Source organism: Pleurodeles waltl, chromosome 3_1, assembly GCF_031143425.1.
Source record: "Pleurodeles waltl isolate 20211129_DDA chromosome 3_1, aPleWal1.hap1.20221129, whole genome shotgun sequence".
NCBI lineage: Eukaryota > Metazoa > Chordata > Amphibia > Caudata > Salamandridae > Pleurodeles > Pleurodeles waltl.
Genome location: NC_090440.1, coordinates 44,196,940 through 44,221,825, shown reverse-complemented (window position 1 = coordinate 44,221,825; position 24,886 = coordinate 44,196,940). Strand labels below are relative to the sequence as shown.

Here is a 24,886-nt window from a genome sequence, read left to right as displayed (position 1 = left end):
GCCCCTCGTGTTCACTAAAGTACCAGCAGTGGTCACAGCATACCTTTGAAGAGTGGAGTACGGGTCTTCCTCTACCTCTGACTGGCTGTTGAAGGCGGGCTCACCAGTCAGTTATGGACCAGCTTGAGACAATTGCAAACCTCCTTACATCACTGTAGTTCACAATCAGTTTGCTGAAGTCACACTTGACTCTTTCACAGAGGCTTCTTTGCATCTTGGCCATTCTTGATACGGTGTACTTCCAGTTGAAATCAACTTGTTGGAGGTGCAGGCCATTCACTCATGTTGAAAGCCTTCCTATCATCTGTGAAGGGGAGTCTTCACGGATGCCACCATGTGGTATTGTAAAAAAAGATGTGATATTGCAAAAAGAAGGGTGGGGTCTAAGTTCTGTGCCAAGATGCCCTGCGCCTCTTGACCAGGCTCAACTCAACCGCTTGGGGGATCACAAATGGCATCTGCACCTGGAGGTGGCACAAGGAGTCTTCCAGCAGTGAGGAGAACCCTGGCTTGAAATTTTTGCTGCCTTCGAGAATGACTGGGCTCAAGTCATCCTAGTGGCTCCAGATTGGTCCAGAAGTGTGTGGTATCTGGAACCTCTAGATGTGGGCAACTGTCCTGCTTCTGAAGGATCTTCTGTCACAGCACCAGGGCAGAATCTTGCACTCAGTCTACACCTCCATGCATGGAGATTGAGCTCCAGCAGCTGACTGCATTTGGTTTCGTTCTCGAAGTGGGTTTTCATCTTGGAGGGCAGTCATCCTTCTGCAAAATCTGTTTGCCAGGGTGTGGGACAAATTAGGTTATGTGGCACCCATAATATGGACCCGTTGCAGGCTAAACTATTGGATCTGTTGTATGTTCTGTCTTCACACCAGCAGGACCTACTTTGTATACTTTGAAAAGTTACCCGTCTTCCTTTTTTATTTATTATGTTTTTTTAATCAAACACAACTGTCCTTGTTCAAATCCCTGTTGATTATTTTCTCAAAGGTTTGTTTCACTTTTTCTCTTAAAACGTTTGTAACGCCACACTAGGGCCTTAATTTGGTTCTTACTTTCCTTCTCTGTACCCCTTTTGATCTTTTACAAAGATGTTCTTGAAGTCAGCCTGAAAATGATCTTCCTTATTGTATCACCACAGCCCGTTACATGAGTGTGCTTATAGCTTTCAGTCTGGCTTCACTACACCACTTTCTTTCAGGGCAAATTGGCGCCGACGAATAGAGTGGCATTTCTATCAAAAGTTGTGACCACCTTTCACCTTACATAATTCTTCTGATGTTCTTTGCTCCACTTCTCTCCTTGAGAGAGGAGGATAGACTCCTTCACTTGAACTCAAAAGAGCACCCAGCTTTTACATCGATTGGATCAGAGACCGTCTGCTGGACTATCAACTCTATGTGGGGTTCTCTGAGGTGGAAGGGGAGAGCAGAAGAGAACTTCATCAAAATGGAATCGCCTCCATCAAAATGTGCTATATGTGGATGAATTGGCAGCACCCAGAAGGATTGAGGGCCCATTCTGCCAAGGCTGCCACCACTGTGGTGGTCTGCAAAGTGTCTGTTGTGGATATTTGTCAGGCTGAAATGTGGACATCCGTACACCTGGTCATGAAGCATTATTTCCTTGACACCCATGTCCGATGGGATTGTCATTATGCTTCTTCAGACTATGTGGTCTGCGTCATTGCACAGACCAACGACCAGGGGAGAAATGGCTTTGGTGTCTGTTCTAAAACTGTGGAATCTGGGGTTAGAGGTTTCCATCAGGAAAAGAAGATGCTTACCTTCAGTGATGCTCTTTGTGGCATATACTCTAACTGCAGATTCCTCACTGCTCCTTGCCCTCTGCTTTGCCGTGCTAATGAATGGACTTTTTTTTCCATCCAAAAGGTCACAAATTAGAACTTTGTGTATGAAATTGACATCAGTGCTCTGGATGGTGTCTGTATGCATGGAGATCTAGCAGCTACTTCCTGGGTGCAGCGGAGTGGACATGGGCTGTTCAAGGCCACCTTCTGGAATGAAACTGTATTCAAAACTGATCTCTCCTCCTCCTAGGAAGTTCTAAAATTCTAACCTAGTGTGAAACAGTGAGTGCCTTAAATGATAGGAACAGTACCTTACGGAGAATAGGCAACCACTTTTCTGGAGGAGATCCGAACCCCCTCTGTAAGGTCTGAGTATCAAAAAGAAAGACCGAATGGGGCAGGGGGTCATCCCCATCCCCATCTCCTTTCACACGAGTATCTCAGGGTAGCGCCTGTCCTATAACATTTTCTCCATGTCACTAACAGCACATTGACAGCTATGAGCCTTCAAGTGGTGAAAGGGATTTGTCCCATGTAACTGTATGTTGTGGCTCTTGGATCGGCTTTTTGTTTCATGACCTCCTCAATACACTCCCTTTCACTGATTCATGACAACAGTCTAAAAGCTGGCGGAGGGTTCTGTGAGTGAGCTGAGCTTGATGTGTCCATAGCTGGCGGGAACAATGGGCCCAAGAGTCATTCCAAGTCGCAGGGACATGAACTTCTTTTGTTTTTCCTGTCTTTAGTTATTTACATTACCCCGGGGTGAAGTAGGGCATATTTAATGTCCCATTTTCATAAGTGAGAGAAATCCGCTTCTAGCCAAAATCTTGGCATGAAAATTTCAGCATCACCGTACTAAAAGGAACCATGTTTCTTGGATGCCAGGATCACTTTGCACCCTTGCTGCTGTCTGAGGAAGCATACAATTACTTGCCTTGAGACATCCCTCTTGTTGTTAATCGTGGTCTAATTCTGTGTGGCCTTTGCAATTCTCACTTTGGGCCAGAAGAGTGCTTCCTAAGTTTTGAGATAAAACTGATGAGAAAGTTATCTTGTTGTCTTTTTTCACATAGATTCTAAGATGCCCAAGAAGTGTAATATACACAACTTTTCAGTAAGCCTTCTTGGAGCTTAGATCACTTGTCCCATTCGTGTCTTGAGAAATGGGGAATCCGTAATCAGTGTGTCTTTGATCTGCTTTGGCAAATTTAGGAGCAGTAGCAGTCTGGGGTTCTCCAATTGTCTTCTCTGAGCCAGTCTCTACGTTGACATCATTGTCTGACGAGGTTTGAGCCACATGTTGGAAGTGTGAGGACTCTTGTGTGATAAATTTCCTTGGACATTGGACAGTCAATTGTGACAGACGAGCACTTGATCTCTTTGTGTGAAGGCAGTTTTCTTTGCATTTCGTCTTAAGTCAGCATCAGCCTTCATTTTGTGTTTGATTCAAGTCTGTTATGCATGTCCCTATCATTTCTAGATCTGGTGTTGGGTCCACTGAGGTACCTTGAGTGTCATGGCTCTCCCAATAATAAATGTTACAGGACTTTCACCTGTGGTTGAGTGAGGAGTTGAATGGTAAGCTCGTAAGGTAGAATTCAAGACAGTCTTGAGGTTGAACTTCTCTAATGTAGAACGCTGAAAAGCTTTCCTTAGTGTACTCATGAAAGGTTCAACGAGGCTGTTAGTCTGTGGTGAAAGAGGTGTGCTCTTCTGATGCTTCACACTAAATAGATTGAGAAAGTCTCTGAGTTCTCTATTATTGAAAGTTGGGCCATTGTCCGTTTCCGAAATTGTGGGAATACCCTATGTCTCAAAGATGCCATTGAATCTCTTGATGACTTTTTCAGGAGTGATAGACGAGAGCTCTTCAATTAACCGCTTCTGTGCCTTGGACGAGATGATCTCGTCCAAGGCTACAGTTCCCCTGTGCCTTGGACGAGATCATCTCGTCCATGGCACAGGGGAACTTGGGGGCGCGCTAGCGCGCCCCCCGTGCACCCCCCTCCCCCCCCCCCCCAAGTCGGGGATGGAAGGGGAAGACCTTCCCCTTCCACCCCGACCCCCCCCACCCCCTCCTGTGACGTCAGCACGTGCGCGCGCTGATGTGTCACAGGGGCCTCCCTCGTCGCGCTGGAAGCTCTGCTTACAGCGTGATTGAAAAAGCATAAGCATTTCTCTTTCAATCGATGGGAGGCCCGGAGGGGCTTCAAAGGGAAGGAAAAGTATTTCCTTCCCTTTGAAGTCCCTCCGAGGGTTTCAAAAGCCGGATTGCTTGCAATCCGGCTTTTGAAACCCCACTAGACACCAGGGATTTTTTTTTTTTATTGAAATTGACAAAAGGGAGCGACCCCTTGGGCAAGGGTCGCTCCCAGGGGGGGGGCATTTTTTTTAAAAGGCCTTTTCTGCCCCCCCTGGGGGCAGAAACCTCTAGGCACCAGGGACCATTTTTTATTTTTGTTTTTTTCATTTTTTTTTTTTTTTTGGTGGGGAGCTCCCCTTGGGGGAAAATTATATTTTGCCCATTTCTGCCCCCCTTGGGCCTATTTTGATGAGGCCAATCTGCCCCCAAGGGGGGTAGAAACCACTAGACACCAGGGAGTTTTTTCTTTGCGTGAATTTCACGCAAAGGGAGCGACCCCTTAGGCAAGGGTCGCTCCTTGGGGGGGGAGGGCAATTTATTTTAGGCCATTTCTGCCCCCCCTGGGGGCAGATCGGCCTATTATTAGGCCGATCTGCCCCCAGGGGGGGAAGAAACCTCTAGGCGCCAGGGCAAATTTTTTTTTTTTTTTTTTTTTTTTGTTGTTTCTTTTTTTTAGAGATGGGGAGCGACCCATCAGGCAAGGGTCGCTCCCCTGGGGGGCAAATTGTATTTAGACCATTTCTGCCCCCCTGGGGGCAGATTGGCCGATTTTAGGTCAATCTGCCCCCAAGGGGGCAGAAACCACTAGGCACCGGGGATTTGTTTTTTTGGCGCCAATGTCACGCAGGGGGAGCGACCCCGTAGGCAAGGGTCGCTCCCGGGGTGGGGGTTGGGGGGGCAAATTTATTTTAGGCCATTTCTGCCCCCCCGGGGGACAGATCGGCCTATTATTAGGCCGAACTGCCCCCGGGGGGGCAGAACACTCTAGGCGCCAGGGCAATTTTTTTTGTGTGTTTTTTTTTTTTTTTTTTTTTTTGTTTGTTTTTTTAGAGATGGGGAGCGACCCATCAGGCAAGGGTCGCTCCCCGGCGGGGGAGGGTGGGGGCTGGGAGGGGCAAATTTATTTTAGGGCATTTCTGCCCCCCCCCCTGGGGCCGGCTGAGCTACAGGCCAAACACCACAGGTAGGCACCTTGCAAAAAACACCTCTGTTTTCTGTGCAAAAATATGTTGTGTCCACGTTGTGTTTTGGGCCATTTCCTTTAGTGGGCGCTAGGCCTACCCACAGAAGTGACGTACCATTTTTATCGAGAGACTTAGGGGAACGCTGGGTGGAAGGAAATTTGTGGCTCCTCTCAGATTCCAGAACTTTCTGTCACCGAAATGAGAGGAAAAGGTGTTTTTTGGGCCAAATTTTGATGTTTGCAAAGGATTCTGGGTAACATAACCTGGTCAGAGCCCCGCAAGTCACCCCATCTTGGATTCCCCTGGGTTTCTAGTTTTCAAAAATGCACTGGTTTACTAGGTTTCCTCAGGTGTCGGCTGAGCTACAGACCAAAATCCACAGGTAGGCACTGCTTTTTATAAAAAAATGTGATGTGTCCACGTTGTGTTTTGGGCCCTTTCCTTTCGTGGGCGCTACTCCTACCCACACAAGTGAGGTATCATTTTTATCGGGAGACTTGGGGGAACGCTGGGTAGAAGGAAATTTGTGGCTCCTCTCAGATTCCAGAACTTTCTGCCACAGAAATGTGAGTAACATGTGTATTTTTAGCCAAATTTTGAGGTTTGCAAAGGATTCTGGGTAACAGAACCTGGTCCGAGCCCCGCAAGTCACCCCTCCTTGGATTCCCCTAGGTCTCTAGTTTTCAGAAATGCACAGGTTTGGTAGGTTTCCCTAGGTGCCGGCTGAGCTAGAGGCCAAAATCTACAGGTAGGCACTTCGCAAAAAACACCTCTGTTTTTTTCCAAAATTTAGGATGTGTCCACGTTGCGCTTTGGGGTGTTTCCTGTCGCCGGCGCTAGGCCTACCCATGCAAGTGAGGTATCATTTTTATCGGGAGACTTGGGGGAACGCTGGGTGGAAGGAAATTTGTAGCTCCTTTCAGATTCCAGAACTTTCTGCCACAGAAATGTGAGGGACATGTGTTTTTTTAGCCAAATTTTGAGGTTTGCAAATGATTCTGGGTAACAGAACCTGGTCCGAGCCCCGCAAGTCACCCCTCCTTGGATTCCCCTAGGTCTCTAGTTTTCAGAAATGCACAGGTTTGGTAGGTTTCCCTAGGTGCCGGCTGAGCTAGAGGCCAAAATCTACAGGTAGGCACTTCGCAAAAAACACCTGTTTTTTTCCAAAATTTAGGATGTGTCCATGTTGTGCTTTGGGGTGTTTCCTGTCGCCGGCGCTAGGCCTACCCACGCAAGTGAGGTATCATTTTTATCGGGAGACTTGGGGGAACATAGATTAGCACAACAAGTGCTATTGCCCCTTGTCTTACTCTACATTTTTTCCTTCCAAATATAGGAGAGTGTGTAAAAAAGACATCTATTTGAGAAATTCCCTATAATTCACATGCTTGTATGGTCACCCCGGAATTCAGAGATGTGCAAATAACCACTGCTCCTCAGCACCTTATCTTGTGCCCTTTTTGGAAATGCAAAGGTTTTCTTGATAGCAATTTTTTACTCTTTATATTTCAGCAAATGAATTGCTGTATACCCGGTATAGAATGAAAACGCACTGCAGGGTGCAGCTCATTTATTGGCTCTGGGTTCCTCGGGTTCTTGATGAACCTACAAGCCCTATATATCCCCGCAACCAGAGGAGTCCAGCAGACGTAACGGTATATTGCTTTCCATAATCTGACATTGCAGGGAAAAGTTACAGAGTAAAACGTAGAGAAAAATTGATGTTTTTTTCACCTCAATTTCAATATTTTTCTTTTTCAGCTGTTATTTTCTGTAGGAAACCCTTGTAGGATCTACACAAATGACCCCTTGCTGAATTCAGAATTTTGTCTACTTTTCAGAAATGGTTAGGTTTCTGGGATCCAGCATTGGGATCATGCCCATTCCTGTCACTGACTGGAAGGAGGCTGAAAGCACAAAAAATTGCAAAAATGGGGTATGCCCCAGTAAAATGCCAAAATTGTGTTGAAAAATTGGGTTTTCTGATTCAAGTCTGCCTGTTCCTGAAAGCTAGGAAGCTGCTGAGTTTAGCACTACAAACCCTTTGTTGATGCCATTTTCAGGGGGAAATCCACAAGCCTTCTGCAGCCACTTTTTCCATTTTTTTTTTTTAAAAAAACGAAATTTTCACTGTATTTTGGCCAATTTCTTGGCCTCCTTCAAGGGAACCCACAAAGTCTGGGTACCTCTAGAATCCCTAGGATGTTGGAAAAAAAGGACGCAAATTTGGCTTGGTTAGCTTATGTGAACAAAAAGTTATGAGGGCCTAAGCGAACTGCCCCAAATAGGCAAAAAAAGGCCTGGCACAGGAGGGGGAAAAGGCCTGGCAGCGAAGGGGTTAATGGGAAGCGGGAGTACTCGTCCACAATCACCACATGCTGTGCACTATCCTGCCATCTAGTGTTGGGCTTGGAGTGTTACAAGTTGTTTTTCTTCTAAGAAGTCTTTTCGAGTCACGAGACCGAGGGACTCCTCCCTTTCGGCTCCATTGCACATGGGCATCGACTCCATCTTAGATAGTTTTTTTTCCGCCATCGGTTCGGACGTGTTCCTCTTCACTCCGTGTTTCTGTTCGGAAAAGATAGATATTAATCGGAAAATTTGACGGTATTGTTTGCGCTCGGTACAGGGTTAGTGCTAGCACATCGACACCGAAGAAAAGAGCAGCTCCGGCAGCCCTTCGGGGCTTCCACTCCTTGGCGGGGCCTGGTCGGCCTGACCGCGTGCATCCTCAAAGCTCATGGAACGGACCCCATTCCGCTTCTGCCCCAAATGCCACGCTAAGTATCCTTATACAGACCAACACTTGGTCTGTAATCTGTGTTTGTCCCCCGAACACAAAGAGGATACGTGCGAGGCCTGTCGGGCATTTCGATCCAAGAAGACACTGCGGGATCGTAGAGCTCGAAGACTTCAGATGGCGTCGACACCGGCTGGACATCTCGACGTCGAAGAAGAGGAGACATTCTCCATTCCAGATTCGGACTCGCCCGAGAGTGAGCAGCCGACAAGGCAACAAACCGTGAGTAAACCAGCCCCGACAAAAACTCACTCCAAAATCATAAAGGCCCAGGGGACGCCACCGCCAACAGGCCATGGCTTTACACGGAAGCACAGTGACCAAACATCGGCACTGAAAAAGGCCTCCCAGCAGCCGAAGACATCTGACTCCGTTCGAGATACCGGCTCCGAACAGACTCGGCACCGAGATACCGGCTCCGACCAGATTCGGCACCGAGAGGTCGCACCCCAAAAACCAAAAAGGTTTCTTCGGAGCCGAAAAAGACTGCAGAAAAGGTTTTGGTGCCGAAACACGCAGCCTCAGAGCCGAAACACAGCTCCTACACAGAACAGGGCCTTTCCTCACAGTTACAAGGCCACAGGTTTGAACAAGAGCTGGGCATGGGAGAGCCAGACCATACCCAAAGAAGGCTCCATATACAAAAAGACACAGGGAAAATCTGAACTCTTCCTCCAATCAAGATGAAGCGGAAGCTCGCATTCCATGAGGCGGAAATGCAGCCAAAAGCTAAGGTGGCTAAAGAAAAAACACCACTGCAGTGTTCTCCACAGCCATCGCCACCAAACTCGCCACATCTGTCCCCAGTAGCAACACCCCCAATGATGCAGTCACCAACGCACATAGGGATGAGCCAGGATGACCCAGATGCATGGGATCTGTACGACGCACCGGTCTCAGATAATAGTCCGGATTGCTACCCGACAAGGCCATCACCACCGGAGGACAGTACTGCTTACATGCAGGTGGTTTCCAGGGCAGCTACTTTTCATAACGTAGCACTGCATGCAGAGCCCATAGAGGATGACTTCTTGTTCAATACCCTGTCATCTACGCACAGCAAATATCAAAGTTTGCCAATGTTACCAGGCATGTTAAAACACGCCAAACAGGTGTTTCAAGACCCAGTCAAAAGCAGAGCCATCACACCTAGGGTGGAGAAGAAATATAAACCTCCCCCTACGGACCCTGTGTACATTACACAACAGTTAACTCCTGATTCGGTGGTAGTAGGAGCAGCCCGGAAAAGGGCAAACTCACAAACTTCTGGAGACGCACCACCACCCGACAAAGAAAGTCGGAAATTCGATGCAGCAGGCAAAAGGGTGGCAGCACAAGCAGCCAATCAATGGTGAATTGCCAATTCGCAAGCTCTACTGGCAAGATACGACAGGGCACATTGGGATGAAATGCAACATTTCATTCAACACCTTCCCAAAGAGTTCCAGAAACGTGCTCAACAGGTTGTCGAGGAGGGCCAAACTATCTCCAACAACCAAATAAGGTCGGCTATGGACTCAGCAGACACAGCGGCCAGAACAGTAAACACGGCGGTAACCATTCAGAGACATGCGTGGCTACGTACCTCCGGATTTAAGCCAGAAATCCAGCAGGCTGTGCTGAATATGCCTTTCAACGGACAACAATTGTTTGGGCCGGAGGTGGACACAGCAATAGACAAACTAAAGAAAGACACTGACACGGCCAAAGCCATGGGCGCGCTCTACTCCCCACAGAGCAGAGGCACTTTTAGGAAGGCGCACTTTAGAGGGGGGTTTCGGGCCCAGACCACAGAGCCTTCCACCTCACAAGCCAGACCCACATACCAGGGACAATATCAAAGAGGAGGTTTTCGGGGACAATATAGGGGTGGACAGTTCCCTAAAACAAGAGGGAAATTCCAAAGCCCAAAAACCCCACAAACTAAACAGTGACTCCAACGTCACAAACCCCCACCACACAACACCAGTTGGGGGAGACTCACAGATTATTACCAAAATTGGGAACACATAACTACGGACGCGTGGGTCCTAGCCATTATCCAACATGGTTATTGCATAGAATTCCTACATTTGCTACCAAATGTGCCTCCAAGAGCACACATGTCCAAACAACACTTAGACCTGTTGCAACTAGAAGTCCAAGCATTGTTACAAAAAGAAGCAATAGAGCTAGTACCCAACCATCAAAAAGGAACAGGTGTTTACTCCCTGTATTTCCTAATTCCAAAAAAGGACAAAACACTGAGACCCATATTAGACCTCAGAACACTAAATCTTTACATCAAATCAGATCATTTTCACATGGTAACACTTCAAGACGTGATTCCATTGCTCAAACAGGACTACATGTCAACATTAGATCTCAAGGATGCTTACTTCCACATACCCATACATCCTTCCCACAGGAAATACTTGAGGTTTGTAATCCAAGGCGTCCATTACCAATTCAAAGTGTTACCATTTGGGATAACAACGGCACCAAGGGTATTCACAAAATGCCTTGCAGTAGTAGCTGCTCATATCAGGAGACAGCACATGCACGTATTCCCTTACTTAGACGATTGGTTAATAAAAACCAGCACTCAACAACAGTGTCTTCTACACACCAAATACGTCATAGAAACCCTTCACAAACTAGGGTTCTCCATAAACTACCAAAAATCACATCTACAACCGTGTCAAATACAACAATACTGAGGAGCAACAATCAACACACAAAAAGGGATTGCCACTCCAAGTCCACAAAGGGTACAAGCCTTCCAAAATGTAATACTAAACATGCACCCAAACCAACACTATCAAGTGAGGGTGGTAATGAAACTTCTAGGCATGATGTCTTCATGCATAGCCATTGTCCAAAACGCAAGACTACACATGCGGCCCTTACAACAGTGCCTAGCAACACAATGGACACAAGCACAAGGTCCACTTCAAGATCTAGTGTTGGTAGACCGCCAAACACACTCCTCGCTTCAATGGTGGAATCCTATAAATTTAAACCAAGGGCGGCCATTCCAAGACCCTGTGCCTCAATACGTGATCACAACAGATGCTTCCATGATAGGGTGGGGAGCGCACCTCAACCACCACAGTATACAGGGACAATGGGACGTTCAACAAAGGCAACTGCATATAAATCATTTAGAACTGTTAGCAGTGTTTCTAGCATTGAAAGCATTTCAACCGCTAATAGTCCACAAACACATTCTTGTCAAAACAGACAACATGACAACAATGTATTACCTAAACAAACAAGGAGGGACACACATCACAACTGTGTCTCTTAGCACAAAAGATTTGGCATTGGGCGATTCACATTCGCCTAATAGCACAGTACATTCCAGGGATTCAAAACCAGTTAGCCGACAATCTCAGTCAAGATCACCAACAAACACACGAATGGGAAATTCATCCCCAGATACTACAAACTTACTTTCTACGCTGGGGAACACCAGAAATAGACCTATTCGCAACAAAACAAAACGCAAAATGCCAAAACTTTGCGTCCAGGTATCCACACCCTCAGTCCAAAGGCAATGCGTTATGGATGAGTTGGTCAGGGATATTTGCTTACACTTTTCCCCCTCTCCCACTCCTTCCTTATCTGGTAAACCAATTGAGTCAAAACAAACTCAAACTAATACTAATAGCACCAACCTGGGCTCGCCAACCATGGTATACAACACTACTGGACCTGTCAGTAGTACCTCATATCAAACTACCAAACAGACCAGATCTGTTAACTCAACACAAACAACAGATCAGGCACCCAAATCCAGCATCGCTCAATCTAGCAATCTGGCTCCTGAAGTCTTAGAATTTGGACATTTAGACCTTACACAAGAATGTATGGATGTCATTAAACAAGCTAGAAAACCTACTACAAAGACATTGTTACGCAAACAAATGGAAAAGATTTGTTTATTACTGCCATAATAATCAAATTCAACCACTACATGCTTCCACCAAAGACATAGTAAGCTACTTATTAAACTTACAAAAATCTAAACTAGCATTTTCTTCCATTAAAATACATCTCACAGCAATATCTGCCTATCTGCAGATTACACATTCAACATCACTCTTAAGAATCCCAGTCATCAAAGCATTTATGGAAGGTTTAAAAAGAATCATGAATCATACCCCCGAGAACACCACCAGTTCCCTCATGGAACCTCAATATTGTATTAACACGACTCATGGGTCCACCATTCGAACCCATGCATTCTTGTGAGATACATTACTTAACCTGGAAAGTGGCCTTCCTAATAGCTATCACATCTCTTAGAAGGGTAAGTGAAATACAAGCATTTACTATACAAGAACCCTTTATACAATACATAAACATAAAGTGGTTCTCCGTACAAATCCCAAATTCTTACCAAAGGTCATATCACTGTTCCACCTAAACCAAACAGTGGAACTCCCAGTCTTTTTTCCACAACCAGACTCAGTAGCTGAAAGAGCCTTACATACGGTAGACATTAAAAGAGCACTAATGTACTATATTGATAGAACAAAACAATTTAGCAAAACAATTGTTTGTAGCCTTCGAAAAACCTCATGCAGGAAATCCAATATCCAAACAAGGCATTGCCAGATGGATAGAGAAATGTATTCAGACCTGCTATATTAAAGCAAAAAGAGAGCTACCTATTACACCAAAGGCACACTCCACTAGGAAGAAAGGTGCCACAATGGCCTTTCTAGGAAATATACCTATGACAGAAATCTGTAAGGCAGCCACATGGTCTACGCCTCATACATTCACAAAACATTACTGTGTAGATGTGTTAACAACACAACAAGCCACAGTAGGACAGGCTGTATTACGAACATTATTTCAGACAACTTCAACTCCTACAGGCTAAACAACCGCTTTTGGGGAGATAACGGCTTACTAGTCTATGCACAGCATGTGTATCTGCAGCTACACATGCCAACAAACGGAAAATGTCACTTACCCAGTATACATCTGTTCGTGGCATGAGACACTGCTGATTCACATGCGCCCTCCCGCCTCCCCGGGAGCCTGTAGCCGTTATAAGTTGATGAAAATTGTACATTATAGGTTGATGAAACTTGTACATTTGTAAATATATATCACTTTTATACACATTATGTACATACATACTTACTCCATTGCATGGGCACCTTTACTATATACACAACTTCTACCTCACCCTCTGTGGGAAAACAATCTAAGATGGAGTCGACGCCCATGCGCAATGGAGCCGAAAGGGAGGAGGAGGAGTCCCTCGGTCTCGTGACTCAGACTTCTTCGAAGAAAAACAACTTGTAACACTCCGAGCCCAACACTAGATGACAGGATAGTGCACAGCATGTGAATCTGCAGCGTCTCATGCCACGAACAGATGTACACTGGATAAGTGACATTTTCCATATATATATATATATATATATTTATATATACATTTTTTTTTTTTTTTTCACCCTGTTAATTGATATGAGGAAACCAGATGCCGTACTTTGAAGTACCTGGATGAGTGATGGCACTTTTGTTTTCTTGTGCTTTGTAGTGGCTACAAATGAACTTTTACTTTTCAAAGGTGTTACTGCAGCCTATATGCACACTTTTTTTTTCAATAGCGTCAGTGTTGGTGGTAGAGGTAGTTCATTATATTTCTCCTCAGCGTAATATTTATCGACGCACCACTGTTGATAATGAAAGGTATTAAACAGCTATTTATTTTCAGGGTTTTCTTCGGACAATGTTTGAATGACTTGAATTTTTTCATGTTGCCTTTTCCTTGACTGGTATTTCTCTACACATGCGGTCAGTCCAACATGTGCGCATTTCTCTAAGATTGCACAATCATCTTCTACGCTTTTACTTGAAACTGATCTTGATGAGCTGTTGCATTTACATGACGGTTGACTCCGTTTGGTGTTGATTTATCTCAGCTGATGTTGCCGCATGGTCTTGTGGGTGCGCTACTGGTACGCTTGTTTGGCCATTTTGTCCTTTCGCCATGACACACTTCCTTTTTCCTAGCCTTGCAAACCGTTAGAAAGGCTTTCTCTTTATCACAGTCTTTGCATATCTGTCCAATAGCAGAAAATGTATCCTTGTGTGGAAACAATCTATGTTTGAAAGACAACTTCTTTAGCCATGCAGAGATCTCCTTGTCTTTAAGCTTTGTGTTTCTGCCTACTTTTCATGTTCATGACGGTCTCACTTTGGGCACCTCTGGCCTCCATGTCAGCAACTTATGGATCAGAACACTCTTCAGCTCTGGTAGCCATGAGAACTCACTGCAGACTAAGTTTGTCTCTGCATTTGTCATCTGAATGAATCGGTCAATAACTCGGAGATGTATTGCTTGGTCATTGTTACATTAGGGTATCCAGTCTCAACAATTTCATTTTTGGTTTCACAATTGTCATTCTTGACTGAAAATATACCTTTCGTAATCTACATTTGGCACCGTATTGAATTTTGAGATTCAAGGCTTCTTTAATTTATTAGTATGCAACTTCATCAGCTCGAACCATTTTCTTTGACTCCTTTTACACCATCACTAACAAGATTCTTGTGCTATTTTATCTTTTTGTTTGTCTAGCGCATCAATGAAGTCATCAAATGTCTCTATCGAAGCAGTCCATCTATCACCAATATTTTGCTTTTTAACGGTATGAAAGGGTGATGGTGGTTTCAGGAAGGCAGCTACATTAGAACTGTTCACCAGATTGTCTGACACTGCGAGCAGAGCTCTTTGACTTTATCTGCCAGAAACCAGGATCTTTTCCATTCATACCTTCATCCTGGCCCTTACGGTCATCCTTTATGGTCTCCATTGGTAAAATGGCCTTCTGCTGGGCCTCTCGTCACTGCAGGTATGGATGACTCCATAAGCACAACCCCAGGCACTTCTCTTAGTCACCTTCTGCAACAGTATGACGACTCCTCAAGAAGTTCTGGTAAGCAGATGACCTTTTGGGGTATCTGAATAGTCATGTTTTTTAGGCTTTCTTTTTGCGCTTTTGACACCTGGTTGATTTCTGCCTTGCAGCGCTTCTGATCACAGCGTAATTGGGTAGTCTCATCGCTAATTGGTGCTCGTTCAAAACCTGGTTGTATCCGTCTTCAGCAGTACCGCTCCATATACTGCACATCTTAATATTGCGTTGTAGCGCAATACCGTTCTCTACGGTTTTAGTCGTAGTTTCTTGACCAACAATGCGTAGGCTTCTCAGTGAAGCTTTCTTTATCTTCAAATGCTTCACACTGGCTGGAGTAGTGCTTTGACTCCACGTATGCCAACCTTCGATTTGGCACTTCAGTGAAGGCACATGTGGCATGTACAACCAGTTTGCTTGGACCACGACAAACTCTGAGAGAGTATTGTTGATTTTGGGGTTACTTACACCCTATCTCGTCACTCGTATTATCCTTCCCAGCCGTCGTTCCCACCAATGAATACGCACCACACAAAGCCATGCCTTACACATCTTTATTCCTCTGGGTGTAACCGCTAACTTCCCATTCTAAACTTGCATTCACTTCACTATGTTCTAACACGTCATCACTCTTTGGAATCTTTCAGGAGCCAAAAGGATTCCATCATACACACTCAAGACACTACAATCTCTCTGACCAGTTAAATGAAGGTATAGAAGGGGTGAAGATAAGTGTTTACTTATCCCAGTGGTCTTTGGGTTATTCACAGGATACCCTCGGCCATTTATACAATTGCAATATCTTAATATGGTCACAGTGAACACTTATCCATATTCCATTCAGTCTGCTTAACTATTCTCTCTTACCAAGGGATAAGAGCAGCTGTTTGGCACTGATTTATGATTTCCCTCCAGTCTCAATTTGGGGTCTAATTCATCCTCACGTTTGCAGCAAATTCAACCCAGTTAGTTTGTGCTTATTTATTTGTATGCTTACCTCTGGGTGTGCTTGATGTAGCGTAAAATTAGCCTGATGATCCTACATAGACTCTCTTGTAGCCTCTTTCTGTGTCCCAAGTATGATTGCAAATATAGCTGTCTCTGTTGCCAAACCGATAGGTCAGCTCTTCAGATGGCCATCATCTTTCACCAAGGGAATCCTTTTTCCATACACATACTGGATGGTATGTCCCCATAGGTAATCTGAGTGGGGAGGAGCCTGTCTAGCTCTGTTCCATCTCTGCCTGTTAGAGTTGTGTGGGATGTGAGTCTTGTATGTTTAGTGCTGTGGATGGAATATGGAACTTGGTGATTCTGAGGGCGTAGTTTGGGGAAGAGACAGGTGATCATTTGCAATGAGGTGCTGATGATCAGTTAACGTTCCTACCAATAAAGTAGAAATCCAGATACCTTGTCTTTGGCATTGGTACTTTACAAATTGGTGAAGAGCAGGAGCGTCGACCACTAGTTTTCTGCTGTTTTCTTGGCTCTTCGTGGTGGTGTAGAGTGCTCTATATCGGGGGGGGGGGGGGGGGGGAGCGCCCGATTCAGTGCTTACCAATGCATGAAGGTATTCAGATTTCAACTATTCAGCAGTAAGATGTTTTTTCTTTTTTATGGAGACACTAAGGGAGAAAGGAAATGAGTCTGCAGGCTGGTCTGTGTGTGGTTTCTTCAGACGTCTGTAGGTCATATGATCATCCTGCTCTTAGGCAGCCATTGTGCCTGACCTGAAGGACTCTAGTCAGCAACTCACTCGATATGCCTGACCTTGTGCGACAACGTGTTTCACGTGGAAACTATAATTTTACCCAACTTTGCCCACACTATTTAAACAAATAAACAGCAGCTCCAAAAATGGAAGGGCCCTAGAACCACTAGTATCCTGTATAGATGCCTGTTTTGTGGAGTAGGGGACTTAACCAGAGGACAGGGACCCACGTCCTCTAAGTCAAAACAGTATGCAAAGGAGGTGAAGTCCCACTTGGAAAATTATTGTTTTTATTGTTATGCCGACAATGCAGGCCCAGTTATACAATCAGTCACTGGTTGACAAAACACGAAGTGCGGTCCAAGGTCCAAACATTATATAGTAACCAAGGAAAAAGGAGAATCCGCCAACACGTGTTTCGCCCCCTCTGGCTATGTATTTGCCGGGGCTTTCTCAAGGCACACGCGAAAGAGCAGACATGTATGGATTATAGACTAAAATAGTCCTTTTCTCAAAACTGAAAAGTTAGGGTGCCGTGCAAATACGGCCGAAAATCAGAGTGAAGCACGGGGAACAGAACAAATAAACCTCAGCTTTGATACGTAACATTGTAAGTGTTATTCGTTGGACTAGTGGACAGTGGTAAAAGCTGATGCCTATTTTGGAGGCTTAATTGTTTTGTTTTTTTTGTTTTGTTTTTTTGTTGCTCTTCTATTTGAGATCAAGGAAGGCAATGTGGCTCCACCTCAGTGTTTACCGGAGTCTGGCTTCCCTCCTTTGGATTGGCAAAGGTGAAAGGAAGCATTCGAGGCATATCTTGAGGCAATTGATGGGGACACTTTTACTTATGAAATAAGTTTTTTGTTTTTTTTCTTTTTTCTTATAACTTGGGTCCCAAAGTGCTGCAAGAGAAATAATACATGTGGAATCTGGATGAGTTTGCCACTACTTTGAAAAAATTTGATTTCTCCTGTGAGTGATTTTGTGCTTGAAAGACATTCATTCTTACAAAGGGTACAACAACCTGGGGAATCTATAGATTTTGTCTCCTTTAAGGAGGTCATCTGTCACATGTAATTATGATGTTCGAGACAAAATTATTCAGGATCAGCTAACTGATAGACCCAACAATCGCAGAACTCAATAAAAATTGTTGTTGATCGACAATCCAGATTTAGAATCTGCTCTACATATTGCTGGAAGCATTGAAAATGCTAACAAATATTTTAAAGAGTTGTCGGAATCATCAGACGTTTTGCAGTGCAAGGAAATAAAAGTTCAACGTGGGAAAGATTCCTACAAGGATAATCTCAACCAAAAAACAGACCATCACGATATTGGAAAAGAACATAGCAGTTGCAGTCACATTGGATTGCCAAAGAATTGCCTGGCTATTCATTCCACATGTTTGAAATGTAATCGCAAAGGTCATTATGCTAGTGTGTGCCAGGCTGTGCATGTACAGAAAGCATCTCTGGCCAACCTTAATGAGCAGTCAGACCTGAATGTCGATGATGAGGTCATTTTAGGTATTGAGAAATAGTTGATTCAGTGTGATGTGCAACCGGTGACTATTGTACAGTATTAACGGAAAACCGCTTCAATGTAAAGTACTAATAAATGGGATAAAAGCTTATTGGTCCTGACGTTTTTAAGGGCTTGCAACCTGTACCTCTGGATAAACCTTCAGTAACACTATTTGCTTATAGAGATAAATAAATCAAGTTAGTTGGGGAATTTCAGGCTACCGTGACGTTCGAAGACAAACGTGCATCTTGTAAAATGTATGTGGCCAAGGAGGGTTCGAATATGTTGGAATGGAGTGATTTAGATATTATTTTTGATCCCAACCACCCTAATTAGGTTATTTCCAGATAGAAGTTGTATGAAAGTGGACCAGCATGTGATAATAATGCTGATGCTATGAATTCATGGGTCAAAGAATTCCCTGAAGTATTTTCAAATTCCTTGGAAAAACGAGAGGTTTTGCCTCAAAATAGTTTGTGGGATGTGTCGAAGTAAGCCTCAGCAAGGCCTACTAGTGCAAGGGGTTCGCCCTTCTCTGCACAAAGTCCACAGACCATATAGGAAGAAGTTGGCACAGAAACTGAAATAAGAGACAAAGTTTATTAAACCTCAAGAGGTGGTACTACAGTTCAAACAGCACCCTTCGGTAATGTTTGAAGTAGCACACTGAACTAAGAAAGCATGGTCCTTTTATACCCACGCAGGGGCTAAAAAGAAGGTGGTACAGTTATTGAAGCAAGACTTGTATACATATAAAGTCATATGGAAATGCACAGTCAACATGTAGGAGGGGCTAACAGTTTTCAAGGACTAGTTGACACATTACTGTCTGTTACTAATTACTAACAGCTGCAGATCTTACTGGGCATGTGCGAAAGTGGGAGATGCTAAATATAACTTGTCACTAGACAGATTTTCAAGAGTAGTTAACAGGAAGGTAGGACAGAGCACATGGCAGCATGTGGCAGAGATAATGGCTGCCATGAATACAAAATGGATTCCACGAAATGTTTACAATAGTTGCTAAATACAAGATGTCTTCTGCTAATGCTTAATCTAATTGCTACTAAATTACAACAGATGGAGCTATTCCCATTCTGACTCTGGAAGGAGTTAGCTAAAGAACTGGATAGGTTGTGTAACTTAGACATCATTGAGCCAGCTGAGAGTTCTGATTGGCTGGTACCTGCACTTTTTGTATGCAAACGTGATAAGTCATTACATTTGTGTGTTGACCCCTGCCATCTAAACTGTAATATATTTGTGGATCGCGAGCCACTGCCAAACATGTCTGACATATTAAGCACATTAAAAGGAGGAGTGGAATTTACAACCCTTGATATGTCAGCCACTTACTGCCAGGTGCATTTAACTGAGGATTGCAGACACACACACATTCCGTTTTGTCTGGCATCTGCGGCCTCCGTATTCCAAAGAGTAATGAGGCTCATGTTCAAGAATGTGGAGGGCATGTTGTGTTATCAAGATGATGTGTTGGTGAATGGTAATGATGTGAAAACAAATAAGATATTGAGAGGAGTCCTGGTTAAGCTTGTGATCATGGTTTGATATTGCAATTCGGCAAGTGCAAATTAAAAACAGATGGAGTGGATTATTTGGGCCATCACATTTCTTGGCAGGGAGTGCAACCTAAAATGAAAATCTTAGAAGGTATTTAAAAAAAAGAAAATTTCCACACCTGGTGACAAGGACAAGTTAAGATCATTTCTGGGTTTGATTGAATTGTATTCTAAATTCGTGCCACATTTTTCTGACAGTGTTTCCTCCAAGAAAGTTGATGAACAAAGAGAAGAACATGTGGGATGATGAGTGTCAGTTGGCTTTCAGGAATGTTTGTTCGGACATTGTAACTGCTACCCTCCTTAACCCCTTTGATACCAGAAATGAAAGTGGATAACTGATGCCAGCACTGCAGGTTTAGGGGCTGTGCTGATGCAAAAAAAGGTGAATATGAAAGAAGTAGTAATAACTTTTGCATCAAGGGCGCTTTGAGGAGTGGAAACTTCTTTCTCTACTACTTAGAAGGAAGCTTTGGCATTGTGGTAGGATGCACAACATTTTGAAATATATAGCGGTTGACACTTCATCTGTATGGACCATAACCCTTTGAGTTTGTTCGCCACAAAGAATGCTGGCAATGCCAAGCCCAGAATAGCTAAATGGCAGTGCACTTTACAGAAATGTGATTGTGAGTATATTCCAGCCAAGAAAAATGTTTTGTGGCTGCCTGTTTGTCACTTTACCTTTGTCTGGTGATGAGTGTGAGATGGACAGTATGGAGGCTATTGATATGGTTTAACCATGGGATGTGTATCAGGAGATTTTAAAGGTGTTTTACATTAGGAAGTGTGGAGGAGTGCCTTGGAAAAGGACATGTTTTGGTACAGGTTGAGAATTGGGTTGTGGCTGGCTGGCCTAATGCTTGGATGGGAGTTTAAATCGTTTCTCCAAGTATCACAGGAGCTGACTCTGGAAAATGGTTTGCTGAGATGTGTGTAACAGTTGGTTTTACCACTAGAATTACAAGGCTGTGTCTTGGAACTGACCCAAGAAGAACACATAGGGATGTGAGCCACTAAGGGTGCAAGAGGAATTTTGGTGGCCAGGTGTGGCCAAGGCAGTAAAGATGTATCCGGAATTGTGGCGCATGTGTAATAAGCGACAACACACAAGTGACGCATCAGTCTTCGGTTACACTTAAAAAAAAAAAAAAAAAAAAAATCATATCTTTATTGTTTTTTTTTAACACTTAGTAAAGTAAGCAATATACAAGGGTCATATTACAGTTCAGTCCCTCAGTGTTAAACCCGGTTACTCGGGTACACCGTATATTGCTCCATATTGCTGGCATAGAGGAATTTGTTGGCTGCATGTGTGAGGGGGGCCTATTATTTAAAATAAGTGTGTACATTTTGAAATGTGTTCAGTTCCTTGAGATTATAAGGTATGTCATGCATTGGGCTCACCTGGAAAAGCGCATGTGGCAGGTGCGAGACGTTCAGAGTATAATCTGGTTATGAAATCAACCCTAGGAAGGTTTTGGTTAGACATGTACGAAACTTTAAGTAAACAAACAACTTAATAGTCTCTGGGGAGTAAGTCTTGGTTACTACAGTCTATCATATCACTAGGGGAAGCAGACTAGTCATATTGGGGATGGGACCGGTTCATACGTGGCAGGTCTGTGTGGTGAAAGCAATGTTTTGGATAGTAATAGAGGGTACACAACAGCTGGAGCTGGCGTAGTGCAGTCAGTGTAAATCTGTAATCATCTCCATGATTAGTCTTGAACCTGTGATATAGCTCTCTAGGTATTCTTTGGTTACACTTATTGAGGAACCTATGATACCATGGCATAAATTGGAATTAGATATTTAAGGGCCTCATAGAATGTTAGGAGAGGCTTCAAGGAATACCATAGTGTTGACTGATTATTTAACTAAGTGGTATGAATTAAAGTTTGTGAGCACAGTTAGTACACAGGTTATCATACGATTTCTGCAAGATGTATTTGGAAGGGAAGGTTACCCAAGTGAGTTGGTAACAAACAATGGAATGCAGTTTGTATTTGTCAAGATGGAAAAGTTCTCTAACGGAGGTTGGTGTTAAACATATTAGAACTGCTCTTTATCATCCCAGGAGCAATGGGTCAGTTGAACGATTTAATTTACGCTGAAAGGCTGTTTGCAGTTCGTCTTCATAAACAAATTGAATTGGAGAACAGTGATTGATGACATGATTTGCGCAATGAGAACCACCCATTAATGACAGCATGGGTGTTTCCCCTTTAGTTTAGTGGTGTGTGTGCGCCTGGCACCAAGCTAAGGAGGGAGTGAATATTCTATTAATCCCAAATCGCTGCAGGGAGTAAAGGATATACAGAGATGCCTTCACACCAAGCTGGATGATGCTACTAGAGGCAGGAGAAGGGTACAGGGCAAGTTTCAAAGGGTTGTTGGGTATGTGTGAAAAAACCTGGCCATTTGATTTCTGGGGAGTCTGTTTATCTCTCCTATTCTGGTTGTGGAAGTTTGGTCGAATGATGTGCGCATGAGCAGTGGTAGAGATGGAACAAAGAAAGGTTGGTGATTGTACCGAATGGGCAATTGGATTCTGTGCAACAGAAAATGCTGTGTCCGATGTTCTGCTGAAGGGTGAAACATGCGATCTTTGCCCAAGAAAGAAACTTTCTGTACCTGCGTACTTCAAGGATTGTTATGGGTTGATTCCGACACCACTTCTATTGAGCCTCTGTGTATTGAAATTAAATACAACATTTATTTCTGTATAACATGTATTACCTTATATGTTTTGTTATTTTAAGAGGGACGATATGTGGGGTTTTTATACTTTTATGTCCAGTAGAATGTGGAACTTGGTGGGGATTCTGAGGGCGTCAGTTGAGGAAGAGAAAGGCGTTCATGTGGGGTGAGGTGCTTGTGTTCAGTTCCTGCCAATAGAAAAGAAATCCGGATAACTTGGCGTCAGTACTTTCCAAACTGTAAGAATCTTTTGTTTATGAATACCCGGTCTTGGATTACAGTCTGAGGCGATACATTTTTTTGGGTGAAAATCCTTGCGTTTTCATGGAAATTGCTTCTCTTCATAAAAGTACTTCCCAAGTTTCATCAGCTGGCTTGTCATGCTGAGTTTGTCCTTTGTGAGTTTGTCAGGAGAGGTACATCCTTGGCCCCACACAGTTTACTTTGTCAGGATTCTAGCTGGCTGGCTTGCGTCTTTTGGGATTGCTCGCATGACTTAAGCTGGGGTCACACAAAGTCTTTCTTGACTTTATTTCTCTGGCCTGTCACTTTCATAAGTGCCTAGGGACAGTGATGAAATTGATTAATGCCAGTGCTGTTAACAGTAGAGTTCCTGATTCTAGATGATAATCGTATGATTGTTGGGATTGAAGTTGTTAATCACACTGATTTAGGTAGGAGGTAGAACTCATGTGATGACGGAGATGATTGGCAATGGAGATAGTCACAAAATAAGTGGGGGGTGGCAGTCATATGGCAAGAGGATATGTGGGATTGAAGGTGGCAATCACGTGATCAGGATGGTAGGGGATTGATGGTGGCATGTGAGGATTAGCATAGGTGATAATGACACAATGACTAGGATAGGAGGTTGCACTCCGAATTCGGATTGGAGGCGGTAGTCACATGACGATAGGAGTTACTTAGTATTGTAAATGTCAATGACTTGATGAGTGTGATCGGAGATTGCACTCGTATGAGGATTGTGAGTATAAAAGACACTTGCATGAAGACTGAGATGATGGGACTGGAGGTGGCAATCACATGAGGATTGGGATGATGGGATTAGATGTGGCAATCACATGAGGATTGGGATGATGGGATTAGATGTGGCAATCACATGAGGATCGAGATGATGGGATTGGAGGTGGCCATCGCATGAGGATTGGGATGATGGGACTGGAGGTGGCAATCACATGAGGATTGGGATGATGGGATTAGATGTGGCAATCACATGAGGATTGGGATGATGGGATTGGAGGTGGCCATCGCATGAGGATTGGGATGATGGGATTGGAGGTGGCCATCGCATGAGGATTGGGATGCACCCTCTGCTGAACACACAGAACAGTACAGTTGTTCCACAGTGTCCTTGTCTGCGCATCCAGCACAAGTCTTGTTAAACCTACAAGATCCCAGACCCTTTCCTTCCCTTTGTGTTCATTTGGATTTTGCAGTTTCATTAGGCGCCGGTAACACTTGACAAACAGATTTGTAGAGTGCCCTGCCATTTCCTTTATTTTGCCTTGCATGCAGTACATTTTGGGGGGTATTCAGTGAATCGTTTTTAATTAGTTTCATATGTTCCATGTATGCTTTGTACCGTAGAGTAGAATGTTATATTCCATACATTCATATGTTTTATGTTGGCTGTAAAACATGGCTGTGGGTGACGCAAAAACACTTGGTGTATAAATGAACAACATATAATTGCCTTCAAAATGTTGAAAAAGAGAATCCACTGCATTTCTTACCCTTTGTTATTTTGATTTGAGACGTTATTTTCAATAAGTTATGTCGCCTTTATGTGGACTGGCCATACAGTCTTACAAATGTACTATAAATTAGATTTTCTCCTTTTTATCTGCAGAGCGTTCTTCCCTTCTATGTGGCAACCAAAATGAGTAAAGTTCGAACCCCGACTTGGGACAAGCCAGCCCCCGAGACCTACGTGAGGTCAGCCCTCAACACTGTCGGCCTGCAGTCCCAAACCAATGGCTACTGGGCGCATGCGCTTCTGGTGAGATGATGGGCAGTGGAATGGGTGGGGCTCGACCACAGCACATCGGGATTGCCCTGAACGCGCACTGTTCTAACCCATTCCTTCTGGATTTTTAGCTTTGTTTTCTTTCCCTTCAGTTGAGCCAATAGCAGAACAAAAACCCAGTAGGGTAGTCCTGCTGACACGCATTGGTCTGCCAGTCCAAAGGTGCTGCTGAGGTTTGACTTTCAGAAGAATTGCCCATAAGCAGGGGTCTGCTTAAGAGAAGGCCAGAGGGTTTCACTCATTCACCAGTAACAGAGTTGTAGTCTCTGGCCCTGTTCAAGATTCTTCACACCAGTTTCTCATTAGCATCTCATTGTGTTTCTCTCCTAGGGCCATATTCGTGTTCACATTTGTCTGTCGTGGTGGCGCAGTCGAATTGTGGGGGTACACTGCCACCTCCAACTTATTTTTATTTTGTCTGCCCTGATGATAAGAAAAGATTTTCCTGGGCC

The 24,886-nt window shown here is 44.1% G+C and overlaps 1 protein-coding gene across 1 annotated transcript in view; it reads left to right on the top strand.

Annotated features, from left to right (window-relative positions):
* The window catches only part of HSD17B12 (hydroxysteroid 17-beta dehydrogenase 12), a 367,296-nt gene that overhangs the window by 327,885 nt on the left and 14,525 nt on the right, over nucleotides 1–24,886 (top strand). The window contains exon 10 of the mRNA XM_069221808.1: nucleotides 24,258–24,407. Within this exon, the coding sequence (XP_069077909.1) occupies nucleotides 24,258–24,407 (150 nt within the window). The remainder of the gene's footprint in view (nucleotides 1–24,257; nucleotides 24,408–24,886) is intronic.